The sequence below is a fragment of the Prionailurus bengalensis genome, chromosome B2 (assembly GCF_016509475.1).
Source record: "Prionailurus bengalensis isolate Pbe53 chromosome B2, Fcat_Pben_1.1_paternal_pri, whole genome shotgun sequence".
Taxonomy (NCBI): Eukaryota; Metazoa; Chordata; class Mammalia; order Carnivora; family Felidae; genus Prionailurus; species Prionailurus bengalensis.
In genome coordinates this window covers 54,208,083-54,234,081 of record NC_057349.1, presented here as the reverse complement: position 1 = coordinate 54,234,081, position 25,999 = coordinate 54,208,083, and the positions used below count along the sequence as shown (strand labels likewise).

At 37.6% G+C, this 25,999-nt stretch overlaps 1 protein-coding gene across 2 annotated transcripts in view; it reads right to left on the bottom strand.

Moving 5' to 3' along the window:
- The window catches only part of PRIM2 (DNA primase subunit 2), a 355,938-nt gene that overhangs the window by 323,645 nt on the left and 6,294 nt on the right, over nucleotides 1-25,999 (bottom strand). The window contains exons 4-5 of one of the 2 annotated variants that reach the window (XM_043591715.1): nucleotides 25,048-25,127; nucleotides 23,409-23,529 (exon numbers count right to left, since the gene is read on the bottom strand). In XM_043591715.1, the coding sequence (XP_043447650.1) occupies nucleotides 23,409-23,529; nucleotides 25,048-25,127 (201 nt within the window). The remainder of the gene's footprint in view (nucleotides 1-23,408; nucleotides 23,530-25,047; nucleotides 25,128-25,999) is intronic. The other variant, XM_043591716.1, reaches the window with a different exon arrangement.

Below are 25,999 nucleotides of genomic sequence, written 5' to 3'. Positions count from 1 at the left end.
GAAAAATAATCATATTAAGCTTATGTTAAAAAGGGACACTAAGGGGCTCCTGGGTGGCTCAGTCGATTAAGTGTCCAACTTCGGCTCACGTCATGATACCACAGCTGGTGAGTTTGAGCCCCTTTGTGGGCTCTGTGTTGACAGCTGGGAGCTTCAGATTCTGCCCCTCCCCCACTTGTGCGGGCCTGTGTGTGTGTGTGCATGCTCGCTCACTCACTCTCTCTCAAAAATAAACATTAAAAAAAATTTTTTATTAAAAAATAAAATAAAAAGGGAACTAAAATGAATTCTAATTCATTTGAAAGGATATACAACAAACCAAATGAAAACTGACACAGAATAAGCAAGAAGCTATCTTTCCCAAATCCAAATTTCAATCTATCTGTATGCAGATTCTACTGCATCCCCGAACAACCTGGATCTAGAGACAGTACAAACAATACTTCTGATATACACTAATCAACAAACAATAGCTCTGATAGACACTAATCAACAGTACCAAATTTTTTCTTTAAAGACTTAATCAAGTGGCAATATTTGTAATATAATTCAGTGTTTTGCATCTACAGGCACTCAGAAAATATTAGTCGGTTCAATGACTGGAAAAATCAAGTCTACATTCCAAACGCAGTATTCTGGTATCTCATAGTAGGTCTCAAAGGAAGAATCGGCAGCCTAATTTGGAACAACTACAGCTCTGAAGTGATAGGACACATATCCAGCTGAAAATACTTATTTCTCTTAACCACTGAAATATCAACAGGACACCTAACATGCAAAAGTGAAAAGTTAAACTTTAGGAATACAAATGCCCAACATTTAGCCTTATTCATTTGCTATTTAACAAACCCCAGCAGCCATTTACTATTAAAGCAGAAGGAAGAAACATATAAACACCTGCAAACCATGAACTTTCAATTCATTTCACTACTCTTCCCTTCCACACTGAATGGACGATTGGAAATTTAAGTACAGTGCTTTGGCTCCCCCAAATGACACGTCTAGAGCATAATAACCCTGTCACAGAGAAATGAAACAAGCCAAATACAGCTGGGTTCCTTGTATCATTTTCATCAGAGAAACCTGGCCAGTACTAAATTCAGTTTTAATATCATCACTGGTTTACTCCACTCTCAACCTAATCAAAGAAAAATATTATATATTTAATCAAGAGTTTGTCTCCAAGTGCCAAAAGGAGAATGGATTATATAATTAAGAAAAGAGGAGAAAAGTGAAAGTCAAAGTATTGTACCAAGGGCTCCTGGCTGGCTCAGTCAGAAAAACCTGAGACTCCTGATCTCAGGTTGTGAGATAGAGCCCCATGCTAGGTGTAGAGATTACGTGAAGAGAAGAGAAGAGAAGAGAAGAGAAGAGAAGAGAAGAGAAGAGAAGAGAAGAGAAGAGAAGAGAAGAGAAGAGAAGAGAAGAGAAGAGAAGAGAAGAGAAGAGAAGAGAAAAGGTACTGTGCCAAAGTTTGCATCACTGAAGTATTAATAGTCAAGAAAAGTGACAGCTTTCTATAAAAATTCCTTAAAGTAATTAACCACAAAGATTAGTTCCAAGATCACAATTGACCAGACTTTCAAAAACCAAAAAGTTCTAATTTGAAAAATAAAAAAATACCACTGCTAATAAGGTCACTTGTTTAATTTTAAACATACATTACAACTTCTAGAGTTAGTCAGTTGTTTTCGTATGCGTTATCAAACTACTTATTACTAAATAATAAAATAGCCAACCTTTGTAAATTTATAATATGCCAAGTACTATGCAATATACATAGATAATTTCATTCAATTTCACAATAATTCTATGAGGAATATACTATGATATTCTCTATCTTATTGTAGAAGAAAATGAGGCATCAAAAGGTTAGGTAACTTACTCAGGGTCACAAATAATCCATTATGAGATTAATTTTCCCAGTTCTCACTCATACACTCTCCCTAGCAATGATCTATCCCACAGTTTCAAACACTAATGTTACATAGCATTTTTATTACATATTTTCAAACATAACTTCTTGAACACAGCCTAATACTCTGAATTACCCACTGCCTATCTCCACTGGCCCACCAGGACTCACAAGCAGGATGTTCACAAGCAAATGTACCATCTTATCCCAAAACCATACTCCTATTTTTATATTCCCTACCATCACTAACACACTATTTTGTACCCTATATACCAAATAGCTTGGAGTCATCTTCATTTCACATTCCATTAGTCATCAAATCTTCAGGCTACTTCCATGTCGACCATATCTGCCTCCTTCTTTCCACTGCCACAGCCATTGCTATAATTCAGACCCTCATTCAGTCCTTCATTTGGACATTTACTCAACAAATTTCTCCTTGTTAACACAGAAATTGGAAACATCCTAACAGAAATCTGCCCTAAGTCTCAACATTCTTTCACTTGAGATCTTTTTTCTTTGAGCTTTTAAGTTTAAAATAATTATAGACTCACAAGAAGTTACACTGCAAAAATACTAGAGAGTTCCTGTGTACCCTTCACCAAGGGTCCCTCCATGGTTACATCTTACATAAAACTACAGTACAATATCCAAATCAGGACGAATGACACTGGTACAGGGCATGTGGACAGTTCCATGCCATTTCCTCACATCTGTAGATAGATGCAACAACTACAATTGAAAGGAATTATTTTTACTCTGAGGTTCTTAGGGCTAATTAATCTCATTGAGGCTTTAGTAGACTCATTCTCACATTCAGCTAGTAGACAGGTCCACTAAAAGATACACGAAATGATGTCTAATATTACCTGACAATCCTGAATCTCGATTTGGGTCTCAACTCTGCACTTCCTTATTCATTCAGCTACTGCCATTATCTTTTATCATACTAGATTCAAACATGTCAGTCCACTCCTCAAAAAGTTTCAACAATTCCCTCCTGTCTTTATTCTATCTCACTAACCTCATCTTCCACTCTCCCCCATAATCTAACAACAAACTTCGTTGTCATAAAAATGTACAACCAAAACCAAGATTAATGTGGGCAATACATGAATGTACTTCCTTGAAATAAAAAAGGGGAAGAAATCATTAAAATAACACTAAATGAACAGAGTATATGATATCTAGGAGATCTCACAGTAGGGGTGATGCTGTGGTTAGGAAAAATACGATTATGGAACTATACATGTTCAAGCTGGAAAGAAGAAAGAGTAACACACTACATTAAGGAAGAGCAGGCTGCTATTGCTAGGAAAAAGAGAAAAGAAGGGTCCAAGGCCCTCTATCACCAACCAGTCCTCGGAACAGAGCTCCATCAGCCACTAAGCCCCCACAAAGAAGCACAAGAGGGGCGCTTGGGTGGCTCAGTCGGTTAAGCGTCCGACTTCAGCCAGGTCATGATCTCGCGGTCCGTGAGTTCGAGCCCCGCGTCAGGCTCTGGGCTGATGGCTCAGAGCCTGGAGCCTGTTTCCGATTCTGTGTCTCCCTCTCTCTCTGCCCTTCCCCCGTTCATGCTCTGTCTCTTTCTGTCCCAAAAATAAATAAACGTTGAAAAAAAAAAATTTTAAAAAGAAGCACAAGAAAGAGATCACCTTAACCCATCCAATTCCATCCCTCAAGTTTATGTTCAGGACCTGTAAGCTGTTACATGTTACAAGTTAAAGAAATTTCAGAGGTCCCTAGGTCCAAAGACAAAGTTATCTCAATGGTTTGATGCTTTAAATTCCTCAATTGTTTATACACATCATCATCATGCATTAAAATATAAATAATTTTTTTAAAAATTAGAGTTTTTGTGATTAATACTCAAGACTATTTTAAGTCATTGTCATAAACATATAATTTTTAGGAATTACTTCTATACAAAAGTGACCCAAAGACCAGACACCTCACTATATGAACACCACAATCTAAAGAAAAAAGCACCTTGACTCTCTATGTTCTACAAAGACATGTCCAAGGAGAACAGAAAGAACTCAATGTCCCACCCCAGGCCCACCAGGTGATCTGTGAGCAGACAACCAGTTTTTTTTTGTTTTGTTTTTTAATTTTTTAATGCTTATTTAATTTTTGAGAGAGAGAGCAAGTGAGCAAGCTTGAGTGGGGGAAGAGCAGAAAGAGAAGGAGGCAGAATCTGAGCTGTCAGCACAGAACCCGATGCAGGGCTCTAACTCACGAATTGCAAGATCATGACCTGAGCCGAAGTTGGAGGCTTAACCAACTGAGCCACTCAGGCACCCCAAACAACCAGTCTTAATTCTCCCCATCTGTAAAGTCTGCTTGCCCTATTCCACTAGGATACTGGGAAGTTCTGTATTCACAATGCATGAAGACTTTTGAACTGTTTATGAATGGGACTACAAAGAAGTATTATTTTGATGCTACTTTTAGCTGTTTCCTTCATCTGCTATGTTCACGGTTATTGTGCATACTAGAAGTAGGCAATATTGAGGGTTTAAGAAGTTTTGTTTTGTTTTTAGAGAGAACACGAGCACGGGAGGGGACAGAGGGAGAAAGAGATTTTTTTTTTTTTTTTTTTTTTTTTTGTGGGAGAGAGCAGGCACAAGTGAGCAAGGGACAGAGAGAGAGAGAATCCAAGGAGGGGCAGAGAGAGAGAGAGAAGGGGAGGGGGAGGAGGAGGGGGAGAGGGGGAGGGGGGAGGGGGAGGGGAAGAGGGAGGTGGGGAGAGAGAGAGAGAGAGAGAGAGAGAGAGAGAGAGAAGCGGGGATGACCCGAAGCAGGGCTCGTGCTAACCCTAAGTGGGGCACAAGCTCACCCCAAGTGGGACTCACGCTCACCTGAAACGCAGCTCAAGCTCACCCCATGTGGGACTGGAACTCACAAACCATGAGATCATGACCTGAGCTGAAATCGGATGCTTAACCCACTGAGCTACCCAGGTGCCCAAGAGAAGGAATCTTAAGCAGGCTCCATGCTCAGTGCAAAGCCCATTGCAGGGCTAGATCCCATGACCCTTGGATCATGACCTAAGCCAAAAACAACCATGAGATGCTCAACTGACTGAGCCACTCAGGAACCCCAAGAAGATTGTTTTTCACAAATAATCGGAAGACATCCAGATCTAACCTTAGTTATGGAAACAATGTGTCTGAGGTGACAGCTACTTTAGTGTTAGTGACATAATCTGTTTTTTAAATAGGGGTAACTCCATAATTAAAATATAAAGAAACATAAATGCAATCCAGAATAAAATAATTTTGACATACATAAATAATCACGTACAGTGCATTAAATGCCATAATCAAGTAGTTAGGTACTGTACCCACTCCTAGAAACACTGCGAATGCAACACCCACCAATGCAGACTGGTATAGTGAGTGTGTGGTGCCTCAAATGCCATATCAGTGAAGTGCTTTTCCAAGAAGGTGAACTTACAGAAACATATGGAACAAAACAAAGTATAATCTCCCATCAATTCACACAGTAGTTGCATTCCAGGAATTATCAGGATACACAAAAACCAAGGGGAAATATTTTATATTTATAGAATAGTGTTTGGTTCTAGATTCAGATCATTAGAAACAGGTTTTTTTCTTTTACTCCACATAAGTTTTTTATTTTTTTAATTATTTTTAATGTTTCTTTTTGAGAGAGAGAGAGAGAGAGAGAGAGAGAGAGAGAGACAGAATCTGAAGCAGGCTCCAGGCTCTGAGCTGTTAGCACAGAGCCCAACACAGGGCTTGAACCCATGAACTGGGAGATCATGACATGAGACGAAGTCAGACGCTTAACAACTGAGCCACCCAGGTGCCCCTGCACATAAGTTTTTTAAAGGAACCTTAAAAATCAAGAAGGGGAACACCTGGGTAGCTCAGTGGGTTGAGCATCTGACTATTTCAGCTTGGATCATGATCCCAGGGTTGTGAGATCAAGCCCCATGTTGAGATCCACACTGAGCGTGGAGTTGGCTTGGGATTCTCTCTCTCTCTCTCTCTCTCTCTCTCTCTCTCTCTCTCTCTCTCTCTCCCCCTCCTTCCCTCCCTCCCTCCCTCCCTCTGCCTCTCTCTCCTGCTCTCTCTCTCTCAAAAAAAAAAAAAAAAAAAAATCAAGGACATGGGAAGATTCACTGTAGAGAATTATCCAGTGTATTGTAGACACTCCAGCATCCCCCCATCTCCCTTCTATGAAATGCCTGTAGCACCCACCAGTCACTGTAACAGCCACCAGAAACACCATAAAGATGTCCAAAGTATCCAGTAGGGGAGTAGCTCCTGGAGTCCAGAACCCATAGAAGGCCCAGTCTGTAACAACCAGTGGACCTCCCTCTAAAAAGGTCCTCCTCCTTCCTTGTAAGGCAAGAACAAAACCAAATTGAGCCCATAATCTTTTATTACTGGCCTGTTAAATTCTTATCTCAAGCATAAAATCTCTTGAATTTGTCTCCAATGACCCTTCTATGTTACACGAGTCTATTGCTGAACATGAACTAAAACATACAATGTGACCAAAGAAAATTTAAAAAAAAAAAAAAAAAAAAAAAAAAAAGGCACCAAAGAAGAACAGCAACATAGGGTATAGAAAAGCCATGGGCTAGATAATGAGACCTTCAACAACTAAGATGTGAAAATATATAATGTTTTCCCTAGAGGTAGCACACATAGTACACTGGGAAAACTTATGGCGTATTTAATATACTTTGTTTCCATTTCTGCCAAGAACTGTCAGCTAAAATAAAACACCTTAGTAAAATTACAGTTAATGCTTTAATTTCCTACATTAATGTAAATCTCTAATCTCACACCTGTGTTTGCATATCCCTTTTGATGGGCACTGTCACCTTAAATGTCAGCATCTATTCCACTTGATTTCAGTGCTAGTTAAGAACTAGCTGGGAAGAAATGTGCTCATAATTTTAGTAACATACTTTGTGATTTACACATTTCAAAAAATCTAGAGGTTGGACTTTTGAGTTCCAGTTCTATCATTTAACTCTGGGGAGGTTACTTCACCTCTCTAAGCTTTCCCCAAAGCACTACTATAAGGAGTAAATTATACAATCCATAGAAAGCATTTAGCTTAGTGCCTGGCAGTTAGTAAGCACATCACAAATGTTAGCTATTTAGTGACTAACTTCTGTCTCCTTAGATCACTGTAAAGACCCAAAACTTCATTAAGTCCACTGCTCATTTATTCACCAACAAGTATTCCTTCCTTGGGGAACAAGAACCCCATACAAGCTCCGAAACAGTCCTCTGCATTTTCTAGCATTCATACAGGGGTGTCAACTCCCTGGATCAACTAAAAGAAACTAAAATATATTTGGCTATTAGACCCCAATATAGTCAACAGAAGGATTCTCTTGCCCAAAACCTTCATGAGACACTGGATTTGGGAGAACAACACTTTGACCAGATATGAACAGGTGAAAAAGCCAGACAGCTGACAGGTATCAATAGTGAGAATATGGCACCAGGAATCTGAAAGCCAAGGAGATTAGCAATCAGTGGCAATCAAACAGCAATCTGTTAGGAAGTAAACAGAGAAAAGGAAGTACAGAATAAGAATTTTAACTGCTTTATCTCTATGCCTTCAGAAGGGTGGGGAGTAGCAGGATAGATCTAGTGATTGAGCCTAGGCTAACTGTAGTTATGCAACTACTTCCTCCTGCCTTTATAACTGAGATTTAGCCACTCAATATGACGGAGAACACAAAATGTTTTTTTTTTCTGCAACTCCATCAGCCTTGTTCCTATTCTCATCCCAAAGACCTAGGATAGGCACTCTGAGCTAGGCTCAGAACTAATCCATAACACAACTTCAACTAAAAAAGGATTAAATTTTCAGGGAGTTGGTAGAAGTTGGGAGTGGAGGGAGAACAGGAAACAACAAAAAGTGAGGAAGATTATAGAATGAAAAAATAAAGTACATGTTTAAAAATCCAGTATCTTTTTTTGGAACAGTTTCAGAAAACATGAGTAACACTTTACAATGTGAATGTTTTTGTTTTTGTTTTTTTTTTAATTTTTTTTTTCAACGTTTATTTATTTTTTTGGGACAGAGAGAGACAGAGCATGAACGGGGGAGGGGCAGAGAGAGAGGGAGACACAGAATCATAAACAGGCTCCAGGCTCTGAGCCATCAGCCCAGAGCCCGACGCGGGGCTCGAACTCACGGAGTGCGAGATCGTGACCTGGCTGAAGTCGGACGCTCAACCGACTGCGCCACCCAGGCGCCCCTACAATGTGAATGTTTAACCACTGAGGCACCTGGATGGTTCAGTCAGTTAAGCATCCAACTCTTGACTTCAGCTCAGGTCATGAACTCACAGTCATGAGATCAAGCCCTAGAACCTACTTGCTATTCTCCCTCTCCCTCTGCCCCTCTACTGCACACACTCAGAAGCATGAGCGCACTCTCAATAAATAAATAAATAAATAAATAAATAAATAAATATGCTTCATCTTAGAGACTATGAGAACACTAAAGATGCTATTAAGTAAATTAATTTCATTCTTTTGAGTTCTAAATAGTAACATATATATAACATTATATGACGATTAGGTGAGAAACTTCAGGCAGGTCACAGTCATACTTTTTCAAGGGCAAAGTTAGAGGCATGAAGTCAATACCAATAAGAACACAATGAACTGTGTATTCAAAAGCTATACAAAAACTTTAAAAAAGAAAAATGACTTTCATAAGTAATTTGAAAATTTTTGCATATGTTAATTTTAGCCTTCAAGGGTAATTCAGCTTGAAGTCTCACATTTAGTCATAGCATCTCTAGGTTTAAACTATCTTATAATGAGCAAAATCTAATTTTGTAGCTTGATCAGGAAAATCCAAATTCTGTGAACTTCTAAAATATTGCCACTAAAGACCATCTGCTATGGTGTATTTTTACAATCATACACATAAATGGTGAGGCCTCAATTAACTAAAAAATTCAATGAATCTTTTCCTCACTCTCCAAATATAATACTAGAGCTGCCAAAAATATATATATAAACTAATACAAGGTTAGCTTCCATAATTATCTGGCGTAAAAAAAAAAAAAAATACTGTCAGGATGTAAGTATTGTATTTGTGTAGTGTGCTTACAGAGGGGAAGCCCTGGTAATGCCTTCACTTAAATCATTTGGAAAGAAGTTAAGGGTATGCAGTTGTAACAGAAACACATAAAGGGCTCTGCGTAAAACATAAATTGTTCTGTACAGAATACAAAACAAATTGAAATCTGCTAACCAGCATAATTCCTCAAATTCAGTTCAACAGAAAAAGGTCATTTCATTTATAACATATATCACCTGATATTTAACCCTGAGAAACGAAAAGTATCTCATGTTACTGTACTCATCTTAAAGACTACCTCGAGTTTATGAAACACAAATTGAACTAATATTTTCTCTGGAAGTTAACTCATTTACTCAACACTCAGCATCATGCTTGAATCCGTTAAGCAGTGCAACTTAAACTTGCCTACTTCAAGGGCGCTTGGGTGGCTCAGTTGGTTAGGTGTCTGACTTCAGCTCAGGTCATAATCTCACGGTTCATGAGTTCAAGCCCTGTGTCGGGCTCTGTGCTGACAGCTCGGAGCCTGGAGCCTGTTTCAAATTCTGTGTCTCCCTCTCTCTCTGTTCCTCCCCCGTTCACACTCTGTCTGTGTGTCTGTCTCTCTCTCTCTCTCTCAAAGATAAAGATTAAAAGAATTTAAAAAAAAAACAAAAAACTTGCCTACTTCCAATTCTTAGAACTAGGCATAAAACATAAAACAACTTACTTCTCCATTATAAAAATCAACTTGACCTTTCATCTGATTATTAATCCTTTTTCCCTTAGTTCGTTTTAAGTCTGGAATTTCCAGCAAAAGTTAACAGTATGAGTCTTACCACCCCATTTCACTCTTCTCCAGGCCCCCTTTCCACTCATATCATAGTCAATGGCTTGTCAGAAGCCCTATGAAAAGCTTCCATGCTCAAACACATTTGTTGTCTAGTGTATTACATTCTCACATCTGCATGTCCTGTCTCAGCTATATAACATCAGATTCTGAAATTTAGTTGTTGCCTGAAATTTAGTCTGCATCAAAGGGAATTAAAGGTACACGTTTCTCCATTTTGCAGGCATATTAAAATCAGTTCACAAGTTACTAAGAGGCTTATGATAATTTGTAAACACATCCCAGAGGGTAGCTACAAACAGAGGCATATACATCAGATGAATGGCATTTTCCTACCTTATGTAACAGAAAGAGCTGACCACAATGATGAATGCACAGTCCGAAAGAGCTACAACAATCCAAACTAGATCAACTAACAATGAAAACAATATAAGGACCAAAATGATCAGAAAACCCTGACTACCTCAAGGCCAACTTGCAAATACCTAAGAAATAATATAATACACAAGTGAACACCAAAAACTATTTTAAAACTCAACACATAAAACTATCGAATAAATGTGAAATCAATGTTCCAATGTTAACTGGAGAAATGCATCCCCAAGTTCCTAATAAATTCACACAACTGACATTTCCAATAACAAGTGACAAATTAAACATTAATTCATGTGCAGTGAAAAGTTATCAGCCAAAAATGACATGAAATAATTTCTAAGACAGAAGAAATTAAGTTTTCAAACTATAAGGGATAAGAAACAAATTTCAAATATCAGATTCAGGATAAGGAAAACTATTTTAAAATGGGTAAAAATAAGCAATACAAAGTTTTACATGTACTTCTTTTCAGTGAGCCACGCATAATGTTACCATCCACAATCGCCTTCACTCAAAAACCCTCACTTCCTGAAAAGATTTGCCAAGTGAATAACACTAACTCTATTTAATATGCAGTGGACTTCTCATTTGTGACACACAGAATACTCTCCATCTTTTAAGATGCTCATCTTCACTGCCATTCTGGGCTATATAAATGAAATGCCTCCTACCATTAAATCCACTAGTATTTCGGGGCGCCTGGGTGGCGCAGTCGGTTAAGCGTCCGACTTCAGCCAGGTCACCATCTCGCGGTCCGTGAGTTCGAGCCCCGCGTCAGGCTCTGGGCTGATGGCTCAGAGCCTGGAGCCTGCTTCCGATTCTGTGTCTCCCTCTCTCTCTGCCCCTCCCCCGTTCATGCTCTGTCTCTCTCTGTCCCAAAAATAAATAAACGTTGAAAAAAATTAAAAAAAAAAAATCCACTAGTATTTCAAATCAGGTAAAAAATATTTTCTGACTGTTCCAAGAAGGTTGTTTTGTTTTTTTTTTTTTAAACATCAAGGCAAATTATAAACAGGTATCTGACTCTGAACTTCAACAGCACAGAGAACCTTTGTCTGCGAGGCTGACAGGTGTCAAAACCTGACCTTTCCCTAACTGGCCAAGTGAAAAATCGCTAATAGCATATTTGACCTTACCCACTCACCTTTAATGTGACACAAGGTTAAGTCAATCAACTCAGCAATGAGATCCAAAACAGCCTCCAAAGACAATATTTACTCATTTCTAATCCTTCCTAGAAATTACAGATTTAAAATCCAAATTATTTACATGTAAGTCCAAGAATGAAAAAAAAGTTTTTCCTTTCTGAATGCTTCACATTAACATTTTGTGTTATATATCAGAATCTACTATGCACTAGAAACCCAAACACAGACTACAAAAGCCAAATTGTCAAAACACAGCCAGAATGAGAAACACAAGAATCTGAATCTGGTAACTGGCCCCATTCCTCTCCCCCAAATTTTTACCCAATAAAATTACATCAGCTATGGCAAACTGAACAAAAAAATTTAAGAAAAAAACTATGCAAAAAATTGTTCCTTTTTCTGTAAATATTTCTCCATTATGCAAACATAATGCAATTTAGTTATAACACTGCATCTCCTAACATAAAAATATATTTATTTTACAGAAACAGATCCACATAGAAGTCACTGCAGTCTTAGGGACAACTGGGTGGCTCAGCAGGTTAAGCATCAGACTTCTGCCCAGGTCATGATCTCATCGTTCATTAGTTCGAGCCCAGTATCGGGTAAGCATGAGCCCCACTTCAGGTGAGCCCCGCTTCTCTCTCTCTACCTGCCCCTCATGGCATTCTCTTTCTCTCTCTCTCTCTCTCTCTCTCTCTCTCTCTCTCTCACTTGCTCTCTCTTCCCCCACCCTCACTTGCACCCTCTCTCTCTCAAAAAATAATGAATGAATAAAATTTTAAAATAAAATATTTTTTTAAAAGTCATTGCAGCTTTAATGAAACTGTAAAGATAAAGACATACAAACACAGAGTCCAGGTAGACTCCAAGATGTGTGTGCCAGGAACCCAGCTTCTGTAGCATGGAAACGAAGATAGCCTTGTGGCTCTCCACTCCCCGATGTTTCCTTCTGCCTCAACTTGGGCAGCAGGGTCTATTATACATACATCAGAGACCAGCTTATGCAATAAATGCTAATAACGTTTCCCTAACTCTTGCTTTGCCTTAAGTCTAAAAGCACCTGTTTAAGTCCAACAGTTTCAAATGCAAACCAAATATTCCAATCAAAGTGAAGAAAACTGTGCATGTTTCTATTAACGAAATGGTAAAAGTTGGTAAATGGGAAGAGCCACAGGAAACTAGGGGTGAGCTAATCAAAAGCACCTGAATTCAAGCACCTTAATTACCAGTACCAGTTGCCATGAGAGTACACCAGAAGGAAAAAGTCTCAGCCAGGAAAGTGATACAATGTATCACAGGAATGGGTTTTCTGCCAAGCTCCCGCAATGCTTTCTCACTTTTTCCATGAAAGTGAGCTACAAACGCCAGCTACAAACACTTGATCAAGTTTTACATTCCACAGTTTATTTCAGAAACAGAAAACGTGTTTTTCACACTCTACACACCTTCAACCAACATTCTAATAAACCCCCAGGAGGACTACCTACATCCCATCCCCCAAGTGAGAATCACTGAACTAAAAAAAGTCACACTAGTAAGCCAAAAATTACTATTCCTTTTAGAAATTGCACAGGACCCCCCTGACATACAAATGTAGACATTAATTTTCCCTACAATCAATTTCCCAATCATCCATATTTCTACATCTTACTTTAATGCATGTTTATTATAATGCACCTCAAACGACTTGCAGAATGAAATAAAATATAATTATAGCAAACACACTGGAAGCAACCACAATATTAAAAACCAATCATGACCAACACACATTAGTTTCAGGGATACAATAGAGTGATTTCAAAATTCCACACATCACCCACTGCTCATAACCACAAGTGCACTCCTTAATCCCAGTCACCTTTTTCAATCCATCCCCCGACCCACCTCCCTTCTGGTAACCATCAGTTTGTCCTCTATAGTGAAGAGTCTGTTTATTGATTTGTCTTTTTTCCCTTTGCTCACTTGTTTTGCTTCTTAAATTCCACAGATGAGTGAAATATATGGTATTTGTCTTTCTCTGACATTTTGCTTAGCATTGTACTCTAGCTCCATTCACGTCATTACAAATGGCAAGATTTCATTTTTTATAACTGAATAACATTCCATTGTAAATAATACACATCTTCTTTATCCATTCATCAACTGACGGACAGCTGGACTGCTTCTATAATTTGGCTGTTGTAAATAACGCTGTAATAAACTAAGAGTGCATGAATTAGTGTATTTTTGTATTCTTTTGGTAAACACCCAGTAGTTTGATTGCCGGATCATACAGCAGTTCTATTTTCAACTCTGTGAAGAACCTCCATATTGTTTTCCACAGTGGCTATACCAATTTGCATTCCCACCAACAGTGCACAAGGATTCCTTTATCTCCACATCCTCGCCAACATTTATTGTTATTGATTTTAGCCATTCTGACAGGTGGGAGGTGATATCTCATTGTAGTTTTGATTTGCATTTCCCTGATAAGTGATGAAGAACATCTTTTTGTACATCTGTTGGCCATTTGTAGGTCTTCTTTGGAGAAGAATGTCTTCTGCCCATTTTTAACTGAATTATTTTTGGGGGGTATTCAGTTTTATAAGTTCTTTATATACTTTGGATACTAACCCTTTATCAGACATGTCATTTGCAATATCTTCTCCCATTCCACAGGTTGCCTTTTAGCTTTGTTGACTGTCTTCTTTGCTGTACATTAGCTTTTTATTTTGATGTAGTCCCAGGAGTTTAGTTTTGTTTTTGTTTCCCTTGCCTCAGAAGACATATCTAGAAAAAAGTTGCTATGATCAAAGTCAAAGAACTCACTGCCTGTGTTCTCTGCTAGGATTTTTATGGTTTCAAGTCTCCAAAATAGATTTTGTTTTAAATTGCAGCAAAAGTATATTAAATCTAATTAACCCCAAACTTCTCCAACATATAGGCATTTGCTGCCTCTGTATCTGCCATAGTATTACTAGTTAACATATATGCCAGCCACAGTACTAAGAACTCTACATATTCTAATCCATTTAAAACTCACAAATCTGTAAGGTGAGGATTAGGATTATCTTCATTTTATTTTTTGTTTTTGAGAAAGTAGGGGAGAGGGGGAGAGGGAAAGAGAGAGAGAATCTTAAGTAGGCTCCACATTCAGCATGGAGCCTCATGAGGGGCTCAACCCCAGAACCCTGGGATCATGACCTAAACTGAAATCAACAAACATTCAAATGACTGAGCTACCCAAGCGCTCCAGATTATCTTCATTTTAAAAAAGAGGAAACTCTGGGCGCCTGTGTGGCTCAGTCAGTTAAGCGTCTGACTTCAGCTCAGGTTATGATCTTGCGGTTCATGAGTTCGAGCCCTGTGTTGGGTTCTGTGCTTACAGCTCAGAGCCTGGAGACTGCTTCAAATTCTGTGTCTTCCTCTCTCCCTGTCCCTCCCCCCTCATGCTCTGTCTCTCTCTCAAACGTAAAAAAAAATTTTTTAATGAGGAAACAAATACAGATTAGAAAATTTACTCTAAGGGGCCCCTGGGTGGCTCAGTTGGTTAAGCATCTGACTTCAGCTCAGGTCATGATCTCATGGTTCAAGGGTTCGAGCCCCACGTCAGGCTCCATGCTGACAGCTCAGAGCCTGGAACCTGCTTCAGTTTCTGTGTCTTCCTCTCTCTCTGCCCCTCCCCTGCTCATGCTCTGTCTCTCTCTCTCTCTCTCTGTCTCTCTCTCTCTCTCTCTCTCTCTCAAAAATATATAAAACATTTTAAAAAAAAAGAAAAGAAAAGAAAAGAAAAGAAAAGAAAAGAAAAGAAAAGAAAAGAAAAGAAAAGAAAATTTACTCTAAATCACATAGCTGATTGTCAAGTCTGGGATTGAATTTTAGGCTACCTGTAAGTCAAAAGTTAGCCTACTACTGTTTAATGGATGCTGACAGAAGACACAGACTCCTGCATTAGAGACAAAGAACTTTATTACTCCTATCACAAGAAGCAGCAAGAGAGCCAACATGTGTCATTCTCCTTAACTCTAAGTTCCTGGGGGGCAACATGACATAGTCCAGATGAATGGTCAAGTAGAGTAGGTTTGCACTACGAGGGAACCCGGAGAAACAATCAACTTTGTAGCAGGCAGTAAGCAAGCCTCCTCTATATACCAGGAAGATATTTCTTCATCCCTCAAGGCTGCTTACTAAAATCACAGCTGTGAGAAATGGCCTGGTAAAGAGTGATCATGACCATGTTTTCATGACATACCAAGCAAGATATGCAGGATCAGAAGAGACCCTTGGAGGTGTTTTCCCAACACTGATGTGTGCCAGAGAGAAAACTCAAACTAAACAAATACAACACCAGAGTCTGGACTATTGACCACTATTAATAAAACATTCAAAAACTTCAACTTTGTTCCCTAAATTTAAAACTAGAATTATTGAGGTCATTAAGGCCTCTGGCTAAACACAACATATTTATTTCCATTACCTCCACAACAAAAGAAAAAAAAGTCTCAATAATTTTAAAAGGACTGAAGTCATACAAAATATGTTCTCAGACTAAAATGAAATTAAGTTAAAAATCAGTAACAGCAGCAAGTTTAGAAACTTCAAAAATACATAGTAATTAACACTCAAAATAACCAGTAAGTCAAAGAACAAACAAGGAAATACTTTCAAATGAATGAAAACAAAACATGACATAGCCAAAACTCACGGAATGCACCTAAGGCCATGTTCAAAGGGAAGTTTTAGCTATAAATGCCTACATTAAAAATGAGAAAAAAAAAAAAACAAAACTCAAATCAGTAACCTAAACTTTGACCTTATGAAACTAGAAGAACAAACTAAACCCAAAGCAAACAGAAGGAAGGAAATAATAAAGATTAATAAGTGATAATAACAAAAATTAAACACACAAGAATAGAAACACAGTAGAGAAAAAAACCAAAAGATAGTAATTTGAAAAGATCCACAAAATTGACAAACCTATAATTCAATGACAAAAAAAAAACAAAAAACGACTTAAATGAAAAAATGAGATCATTACCAACCGTATAGAAATAAAAAGGATCCCTGAAACTAATATAACATCAGATGTTAATTATATCTCTTTTTTTTTTTTAAAAGGATTGTAAGAAAATACTTTGAACAAGTGTACACATCAGTTAGAAAACTTAAATGGACACATTCCTAGAAAACACGAATTACCAAAACTGACTCAAAAAGAAATAGAAAATTTGAATAGATTTATAATAAGAGTGAATTAGTAATTTTAAAGCACCCCACAAAGAGAAGCATAAGCCCAGAAAGATTCACTGGTTAAATTCTACCAAATGTTTAAAGAAAAATTAACACCAATCCTTGACAACCTCATCCAAAAAAACCACAAGAGCAGGAAATACTTTTACAAACTCATTATATAAGACCAATATTACCGTGATACCAAAATAAGACCATGACATCACAAGAAAACTACAAACCCACATCCTTTATCGATAAACACAAAAATCCTCCATAAAATACTAGCAAATCAAATCCAGCAACATATAAAAAGAATCATACAGGATAATCAAGGGGGATTTATCCCACGAATATCCCAGCAAGATTGGTTTAACATCCAAAAACCAATTAATGCAACACACGATATTAATAAAGGACAAATCCCTAAGATAATCTCAACAGGTGGAGAAAAAGCACATGACAAAATCCAATACCCTTTCATGATGAGAATGCTCAATTACAATTAGAAGGAAATTTTCTCAATCTGATAAAGGGCATCTACAGAAATCATATATCTAATATCATAGGTCATGCTAAAAGACTGAATGCTTTCCCTCTAAAATGAGGAACAAGATGGGTGTCCACTACTGCCACTTCTATTCAACATTACATTGGAGATTCTAGCTAGGGAAATTAATCAAAAATGGAGAAATAAAAAGCCTCCAGATTGGAAAGTAAGGAGTAAGATTATCTCTATTTGTGAGACATAACCTCCTAAGGAATCCACTAAAACTGATTAGTACTAACAGAGTTCCATAGGTTGCAGGATATAAGATCAACATGCAAAAATCAACTGGACTTCTATACACTAGCAAGAAACATTCCAAAAATGAAATAAAGAAAATAACTCCACTTACAATGACATTAAAGAAAAAATACTTAGGTATAAATTTAACAAATATAGTACTCAATCTTGTTGAGAAAAATTAAAGAAAACCTTAAGAAATAAAGGACGGGGGGTGCCTAGGTGGGTTCGGTTAGTTGAGCATCCAACTTGATTTCAGCTCAGGTCATGATCCCAGGGACATGGAATCGAGCCCCACATTGGGCTCCGTGATGAGCATGGTGCCTGCTTGGGATTCTCCCTCTCTCTCCTTCTGCCCCTCTCTCCCACTTGCACTCTATCTCTCTATAATAAAATTTTAAAAAATAATCTAAAAATAAAATAAAAAACATCCCATGTTCATGAATAACACTTAATATTAAGATGGCAATACTCCCCAAATTGATCTACATATTCTCTGCAATCCTAGTCTGAATCCTAGCTGACTTATCTGTAGAAAGTGGTAAGTAAATCCTAAAATTCTTAAGAAAATACAAGGAGGGGCACCTGGATGGCGCAGTCGGTTAAGCGTCCGACTTCAGCCAGGTCACGATCTCGCAGTCCGTGAGTTCGAGCCCCGCGTCAGGCTCTGGGCTGATGGCTCAGAGCCTGGAGCCTGCTTCCGATTCTGTGTCTCCCTCTCTCTCTGCCCCTCCCCCGTTCATGCTCTGTCTCTCTCTGTCCCAAAAATAAATAAACGTTGAAAAAAAAAATTTTTTTTAAAGAAAATACAAGGAACCAGAATAACTAAAATAATCTTGAAAAAAGAATAAAATTCATTTTATTCCCCTACTTCTCAATTTGAAATCTTACTACAAAGCTACAGTACTCAACATTCAAGACCACAATAGTACTGCCACAATGATAAGCATACAGCTCCAAGAAATAAAATTAACAGTCCAGAAATAAACCAACTTATAGTCAAGAGTAACAATTTGGTGAGGAAAGAACAGCTGTTTCAACAAATGATGCTAGAACAACTGGATATCCACATGCAAAAAAAATGAAGTTGGGACTCCTACTTCATATCGTATACAAAAATTAACTCAAAATGGACCACAGACCCCAATATAAAAACTAAAATTATAAAACTCGTAGAGAAAGCCAGAGGAGTAAATCTTCATGACCTTCCTTTAGACAAAGCCTTCTTAGATCTGACATCAAAAGTACAAAAGAAAAAAACCGACAAGACTTCACATAAATTAATAACTTTTGTGTTGCAAAAGATAACCATCAAAATGAAATGACAATCCTAAGAATAGGAGAAAATATTTGTAAATCATAGATCTTATAATGGACTTGTATCCAGAATATGTAAAGAATTAACACTCAACAATAAAAAGAGGACTCAATTAAAAAATGTACAAAGAGGGGCGCCTGGGGGGCGCAGTCGGTTAAGCGTCCGACTTCAGCCAGGTCACGATCTCGTGGCCCGTGAGTTCGAGCCCCGCGTCAGGCTCTGGGCTGATGGCTCAGAGCCTGGAGCCTGTTTCCGATTCTGTGTCTCCCTCTCTCTCTGCCCCTCCCCCGTTCATGCTCTGTCTCTCTCTGTCCCAAAAATAAATAAATGTTGAAAAAAAAAAAATTAAAAAAAAAATGTACAAAGAAAAAAAAAAATGTACAAAGGATTTGAAAAGACATTCCAAGGATATACAAATAACCAATAAGTACATGAAAAGATGCTCAACATCATGTGTCATTAGAGAAATGCAAATCAAAACCAGTGTTATGTTATCATTTCACATCCACTAGGATGGCTACATTCAAAAACAACTGTGGATGACGATGGAGAAAGTGAAACCATCATATACCGCTAAGATGTAAAATAGTGTAGTCACTTTGAAAAAGTTCGTCAGTTCCTCAAAAGCCTAAGCACAGAATTAATTACCCTACAGCCTAGTAATTCCACTCCCAGATATATACATAAAATAAAAAAGACATCCACAAAAAAAAAAAACTTGTACACAAATACTCACTACAGCATCATTCCTATTAGCCAAAATGTAGAAACCCAAATGTCCATCAACTGCTGAACAGAGAAGTATCATTTGACAATAAAAAGGAATGAAATACTGATATAGGCTACAACACGGATGAAACTTTAAAATATTGTGCTAAATAAACCATTATTCACAATAGCCAAGATATGAAAGCAATGTCAGTGTTCACCCATAGATGAATAGATAAAAAGATGTGGTATATTATACAATGAACTATTCGGTCATTAAAAAAAAAAAAAAATGCATTCCTATACACCAACAATGAAGCAACAGAAAGAGAAATCAAGGAATCGATCCCATTTACGGTTGCACAAAAACCATAAAATACCTAGGAATAAATCTAACCGAAGAGGTGAAAAACTGATACGCTGAAAACTATAGAAAGCTTATGAAAGAAACTGAAGAACACACAAAAAAATGGAAAAAGATTCCATGCTCCTGGATAGGAGGAACAAATATTGTTAAAATGTTGATACTACCCAAGGCAATCTACATATTCAATGCAATCCCAATCAATCCCTACCAGCATTCTTCAGAGACCTAGAACAAATAATCCTAAAATTTGTATGGAACCAGAAAAGACCCCAAATAGCCAAAGCAATCTTGAAAAAGAAAACCAAAGCAGGAGGCATCACAGTCTCAGACTTCAAGCTATACTACAAAGCTGTAATCATCAAGACAGTATGGTACTGGCACATGAACACTCAGATCAATGGAACAGGGAACCCAGAAATGGACCCACAAATGTATGGCCAACTAATCTCTGACAAAGCAGGAAAGAATATCCAATGGAATAAAGACAGTCTCTTCAAGTGGTGCTGGGAAAACTGGACAGCGACATCCAGAAGAAGGAACCTGGACCACTTTCTTACACCATACACAAAAATAAACTCAAAATGGATGAAAGACCTCAATGTATGACAGGAAGCCATCAAAATCCTCGAGGAGAAAGCAAGCAAAAACCTCTCTGATCTTGGCCGTGGCACCTTCTTACTCAACACATCTCCAGAGGCAAGGGAAACAAAAGCAAAAATGAACTTACTGGGACCTCATCAAAATAAAAATCTTCTGCACAGCAAAGGAAACAATCAGTAAAACTAAAAGGCAACCGTGAGAATGGGAGAAGATATTTGCAAATGACCTATCAGATAAAGGATTAGTATCCAAAATGTATAAAGAACTTATCAAACTCAACACCCAAAAAACAAATAATCCAGTGAAGAAATGGGCAAAAGACATGAAGAGACACTTCTCCAAAGAAGACATCCAGATGGCCAACCGACACATGAAAAAATGCTCAACATCACTCATCTTCAGGGAAATACAAATCAAAACCACAATGAGATATTACCTCACACCTGTCAGAATGGCTAACATTAACAACTCAGGCAACAACAGATGTTGGTGAGGATGCAGAGAAAGAGGATCTCTTTTGCATTGTTGGTAGAATTGCAAGCTAGTGCAGCCACTCTGGAAAACAGTATGAAGGTTCCTCAGAAAACTAAAAATAGAACTACCCTACAACCCAGCAACTGTACTACTAGGCATTTATCCAAGGGATACAAGTATGCTGTTTGAAAGGGACACATGCACCCCAATGTTTATAGCAGCACTATCCACAATAGCCAAAGTATGGAAAGAGCCCAAATGTCCATCAATGGATGAATGGATAAAGAAGATGTGGTATATATATACAGTGGAGTATTACTCAGCAATCAAAAAGAATGAAATCTTGCCAACTGCAACTACGTGGATGGAACAGGAGGGTATTATGCTAAGTGAAATTAGTCAGAGAAAGACAAAAATCATATTACTTCACTCATATGAGGACTTTAAGAGACAAAGCAGATGAACATAAGGGAAGGGAAATAAAAATAATATAAAAACAGGGAGGGAGACAAAACAGAAGAGACTCATAAATATGGAGAACTGAGGGTTGCTGGAGGGGTTCTGGGAGGGGGGATGGGCTAAATGGGTAAGGGGCATTAAGGAATCTACTGAAATCATTGCTTCACTATATACTAATTTGGATGTAAATTTTAAAAAACAAAAAATAAAGTTAAATCAAAAAAAAAAAAAAAAGAGTGCAAACTTCCAGTAGAATGATGGATATAGTTAACAATACTGTATTATATAACTGAAAAGTTGCTATGTGAGTAAATTTTACATGTTCTCACCATAACCACAACAAAATGGTAATTATGTGAGGTGAAGGATGTGTTAACTAGCCTTACTGTGGTAAAACATTTCACAAGGCATACATGTATCAAATCATCACATCTGACACCTGAAACTTACACAATGTTGTATGTCAATTAGGTCTCGATAAAGCTGGCGAAGAAAGACATACTATATAATACCATTTATATAAAGTCCAAAAAATAGTCAGAATTAACTTATGATAATAAGAGTCAGACAGTGGCTAATTTTCGGTGGAAGATAGGAGAGAGTGAATGGGAGGACGCATAAGGTGCACAGGTGATAGCAACATTCTATTTCTTAACTCTGTTAATGTTCACTTTGTGATACTTCACAGAGCTATACAATTACAATCTGTGCACTTTTCTGTGTGTGTTACACTTAAATTTTAAAGTTTTTTTTTTATGTTTATTTTGAGAGAGGGGGGGGAGAGAGAGAGAGAGCGCGCGTGCACACGTGTGAAGGAGGCGCAGACAGAAAGGGAGAGTGAGTTTCCCAAACAGGCTCCACACTGTCAGCACAGAGCCCAATGCAGAGCTCAATCTCATGAACTGCGAAATCATGACCTGACCCAAAACCAAGAGTCGGATGCTCAACTGCCTGAGTCAGCCAAGCACCCCAAATTTTAAAGTTTTTTAAAAGAAACATGGTTTTTGCTTTAAAAAATTACACGTGACAATACATGGAGACACCGTAGACACATCTACAAAAAACAGATCTTCTCAAAGACACTCCTCTATTCATTTCCACAGGAAAATATACACTATTTTTATCATGAAAGGATAAAGTAACTGTAATTGAATTAGCAATAATGGACTTCACTAAGGATCTAAGTTAAAACAAAGGGAAAAAAGCATGGGGCTTGGGTCAGATGATCTGAGCTTGACACTCTTCTATGCCCACATAGATGTTATTTAGAAATCTCACTGACCTCTTTATGAGAAGGGAGAGAAACTTGAAAGTGCTTCCCTAGCACATGATAAACACTAAACGTCTATCAAATGTTTACTTCCCTTCATGCTATTTCTTTCCACCAACTTCAATAACCAACAGTGTTCCTGTATACAGTAGGTACATTTTCCACTTCTCAGACAGGACCATGTATTTCACTCCAACTTCTACTTTATTTGGCTTTAAGTTACTCACTCTAACATCAAAATCAAGACTCACCCAATGCTACTACCATCTGAGTCTAAGTCTTCCAGAACAGAATTTTTCAGCCTTCCCACTACAACACAGATCCACCTAAAAGACATAAATCCTATTTCCACCCACAATACTTATACCTGCTAAATATATCCCAGACATTTCTTTAGTATATAGTTATGATACGTAAATTAAATATATCTGCAGAATAACTATTCAGACATTCTACTGACAACTGACTTTTCAAATAAAGTCTAAATTAAACATCATCATTAGAAGTAAATACTACCACCTCTCTATTCTCTTTAATGTCTATTATTAGCTTTAAATTTCCAGCCTAGAAGATTAAAGATGAACTCTTATAAATTAAACCTTCTTGTGTTTTCACAAGTCACATATTTAATAAAGCAACTAAATGTGAAACTTCGGTACTAAGGAGTCCCTTTTCTTCTAGTCACGGAAAGGCAAGGTTTCATTGCTGTGCACAGCCAATAGCTATTCTTTCAGGCAAGTACTTAAGAAAATGTAAACAGAAAAAACACCTCACATTAATACTCGCACTTAAGGTGAATGGGAAAGGATGAATGGTGAAAACAACTGAAAATGGCTACAAAACCATACTCACGGCCTCAAAATGCAAATGGCTATCCTTTAAGAAACTTTGAATCTTGTCTTTGGGTAAAATACTGAATCGAAATCGAAGGAGATCCATTTCTTGTTGAATGAACCAGCGTCTAAGATCCTCACTGAAATCAAGACAGAGAAATGGTAAGTATAAATGAAAAGTCCACTGATTATTTTAAAAGTCCATGGATTATTAAAATCAAGAAATTTTTATGAAATAAAACTCAAATATGAGCAAGATGCCAACAGACAGAAGTTAAAAGCACACATGTCGTCTATTATGATAAACAATATACAGAGTACATACCACGATGTTCAAGGATGTGCTGAACATTGGGAGAGGTATTATGAATATAGAATTAAATACAGAATACCTTGAGCCTAGCTGATTATCCAACAATATAAAAGAAAACAGTTCATTGCATTTAACTGCAAAACGGTCATTTACATCAGAAAATGGGGTATTCCTTCAGTCTAAGGTGGTTTCATCAGTGCCAAATCAACACCCAAAATTTTTTTTTTTAACATTTATTTTTGACAGAGAGGGAGAGACAGAGCATGAGCAGTGGAGGGTCAGAGAGAGACGGAGACACAGAATCTGAAACAGGCTCCAGGCTCTGAGCTGTCACCACAGATCCCGACGCGGGGCTCGAACTCACAAACAGGGAGATCATGACCTAAGCCAAAGTCAGACGCTCAACTGACTGAGCCACCCAGGCACCCCAACACCAAAATTTTTAAAGGTCACTTTATCTCTGAATAGATTATGATCAGATAAACTCTTAAAGTAAACTTTGTTTACAGCTTTATAGTTAATAATTTCACAAAATTTAATATGCACAACTACATCTTGATTTTTGAAAAAGAAACACACAAATATAAATTCATAAAATACATAATGGTTATTACTATTGTCACAAAATAATTATACTACTATAGATAAAATATGATGTAGTTCCCCCCCTCAAAGGGACTTTCACAGATTGTCAGCAATGCATTGACTGCATAAATTACATAAACTGCACATTCATCGTTACAAAAGAAAACCTCCAAAACCAAAGATGGTCGTGGATAGGATCACCTGTCCAGGGATAAGTGGGACACTAAACAATTCAAGATTCTCATTTGATAAGACTCTTAACAGAAAGGAACAGAAAAGAAACTTACAATAAGAAAAGAAAAAGGCAACTAACTCCTTCTCCCTCTGGGTGGCACTGTAGACTTACAAGAAACCAACTAGCAAAGGGAAAATAGCTTACACCTGTACCAAATTCAAGTATATGTTTGAGGTATTATTTCTTATAAATAGTGCCACTTTTTTTCTGAGAAAACAGGATCAAAAAGTCCTTTCTTACTGAAATCCCCCCACCCACAATTGCAAATCCCAAATGAAGAGCCTCTCCCATAAAACTAGTTAAGTGTTTCAACAGGCAAGTTTTACAATAGAATTTTTTTCAATTTTTTTTAGTAAACAACTGGCTTCAAACAATTTGCAACAACAGTGTTCAACCCATGAATCACCAGCTTCTGATGTTATTCTGAGTTTTCCTATGTGCAGTACAATACATGTCAGCTTCCCACGTACCAATTTGTAACCCAAGATAGCAGCTTTGACTATGAGAGTCTAAATGTATACTCACGACTGGCAATAAGCAAGGCGTAAAATAAAGTGAGAAATATGATCTCTTCTTCGGCGTTCATATTCATTTTCTACATTTTCCTTAAAAATAATGACACATGAATAACATAAACACATTAGGATGTTAAGAGGTATAAAGAAAAATGGAGTCAATATAAGCCAATGCTAAAATAAAAGTTTCAAAAACAAATTTCATAATATGTAATTACCATTTTACTTACGTTAGCAAACAAGTGACACTGAGATCTGACCTGATCTCAAACAAAACCTCCTGGGTTTGGACTCTCTTCCTATCAACTCCTCTCTTAACTTTCTTTCTTACCCAGCATATATCCTGGGTTCTCCCCTCTTCCACCACCTCTGGCATGAACCTTCATTTAACCATCTGGCCAAACCTAGATTCTAAATAAATCTGCAGTCCTATTCCCAAAACACTAAGAACTTCTGGGGGAAAAAAATACACAATTATTGAGAATTTGGAATATTAAAAATTTACAACCTCTAACCTGAACTGGACTTTTATAAGCACCAAGAAATTCTTATTCAAGTCCAACACAGTAAGAGCAAACATGTCTTGAGCATTTATGAGGTACACTTACAGCACTGTTGTAAGCATGTTTAATCTATTAACTCACTTAATCTTTAAAAAAAACTCTCATGAGGTAAGCACTACTATATCCCTATTTTAAATATGAGGAAACCGCCTAGGTGGCTCAGTCAGTTAAGCATCCAACTTCAGCTCAGATCATGATCTCACGGTTCATGAGTTTTAGCCACGCATCAGGCTCTGCTCTGACAGCTCAGAGCCTGGAGCCTGCTTTGGATTCTATGTCTCCCTCTCTCTTTCTGCCCCTCCCCTGCTCACACTCTGTCTCTTTCTCAAAAATATATAAAAATTAATTTAAAAAAATGTTTTAAGGAGGACACTGAGGCACAGGGATGTTCTGAAATTT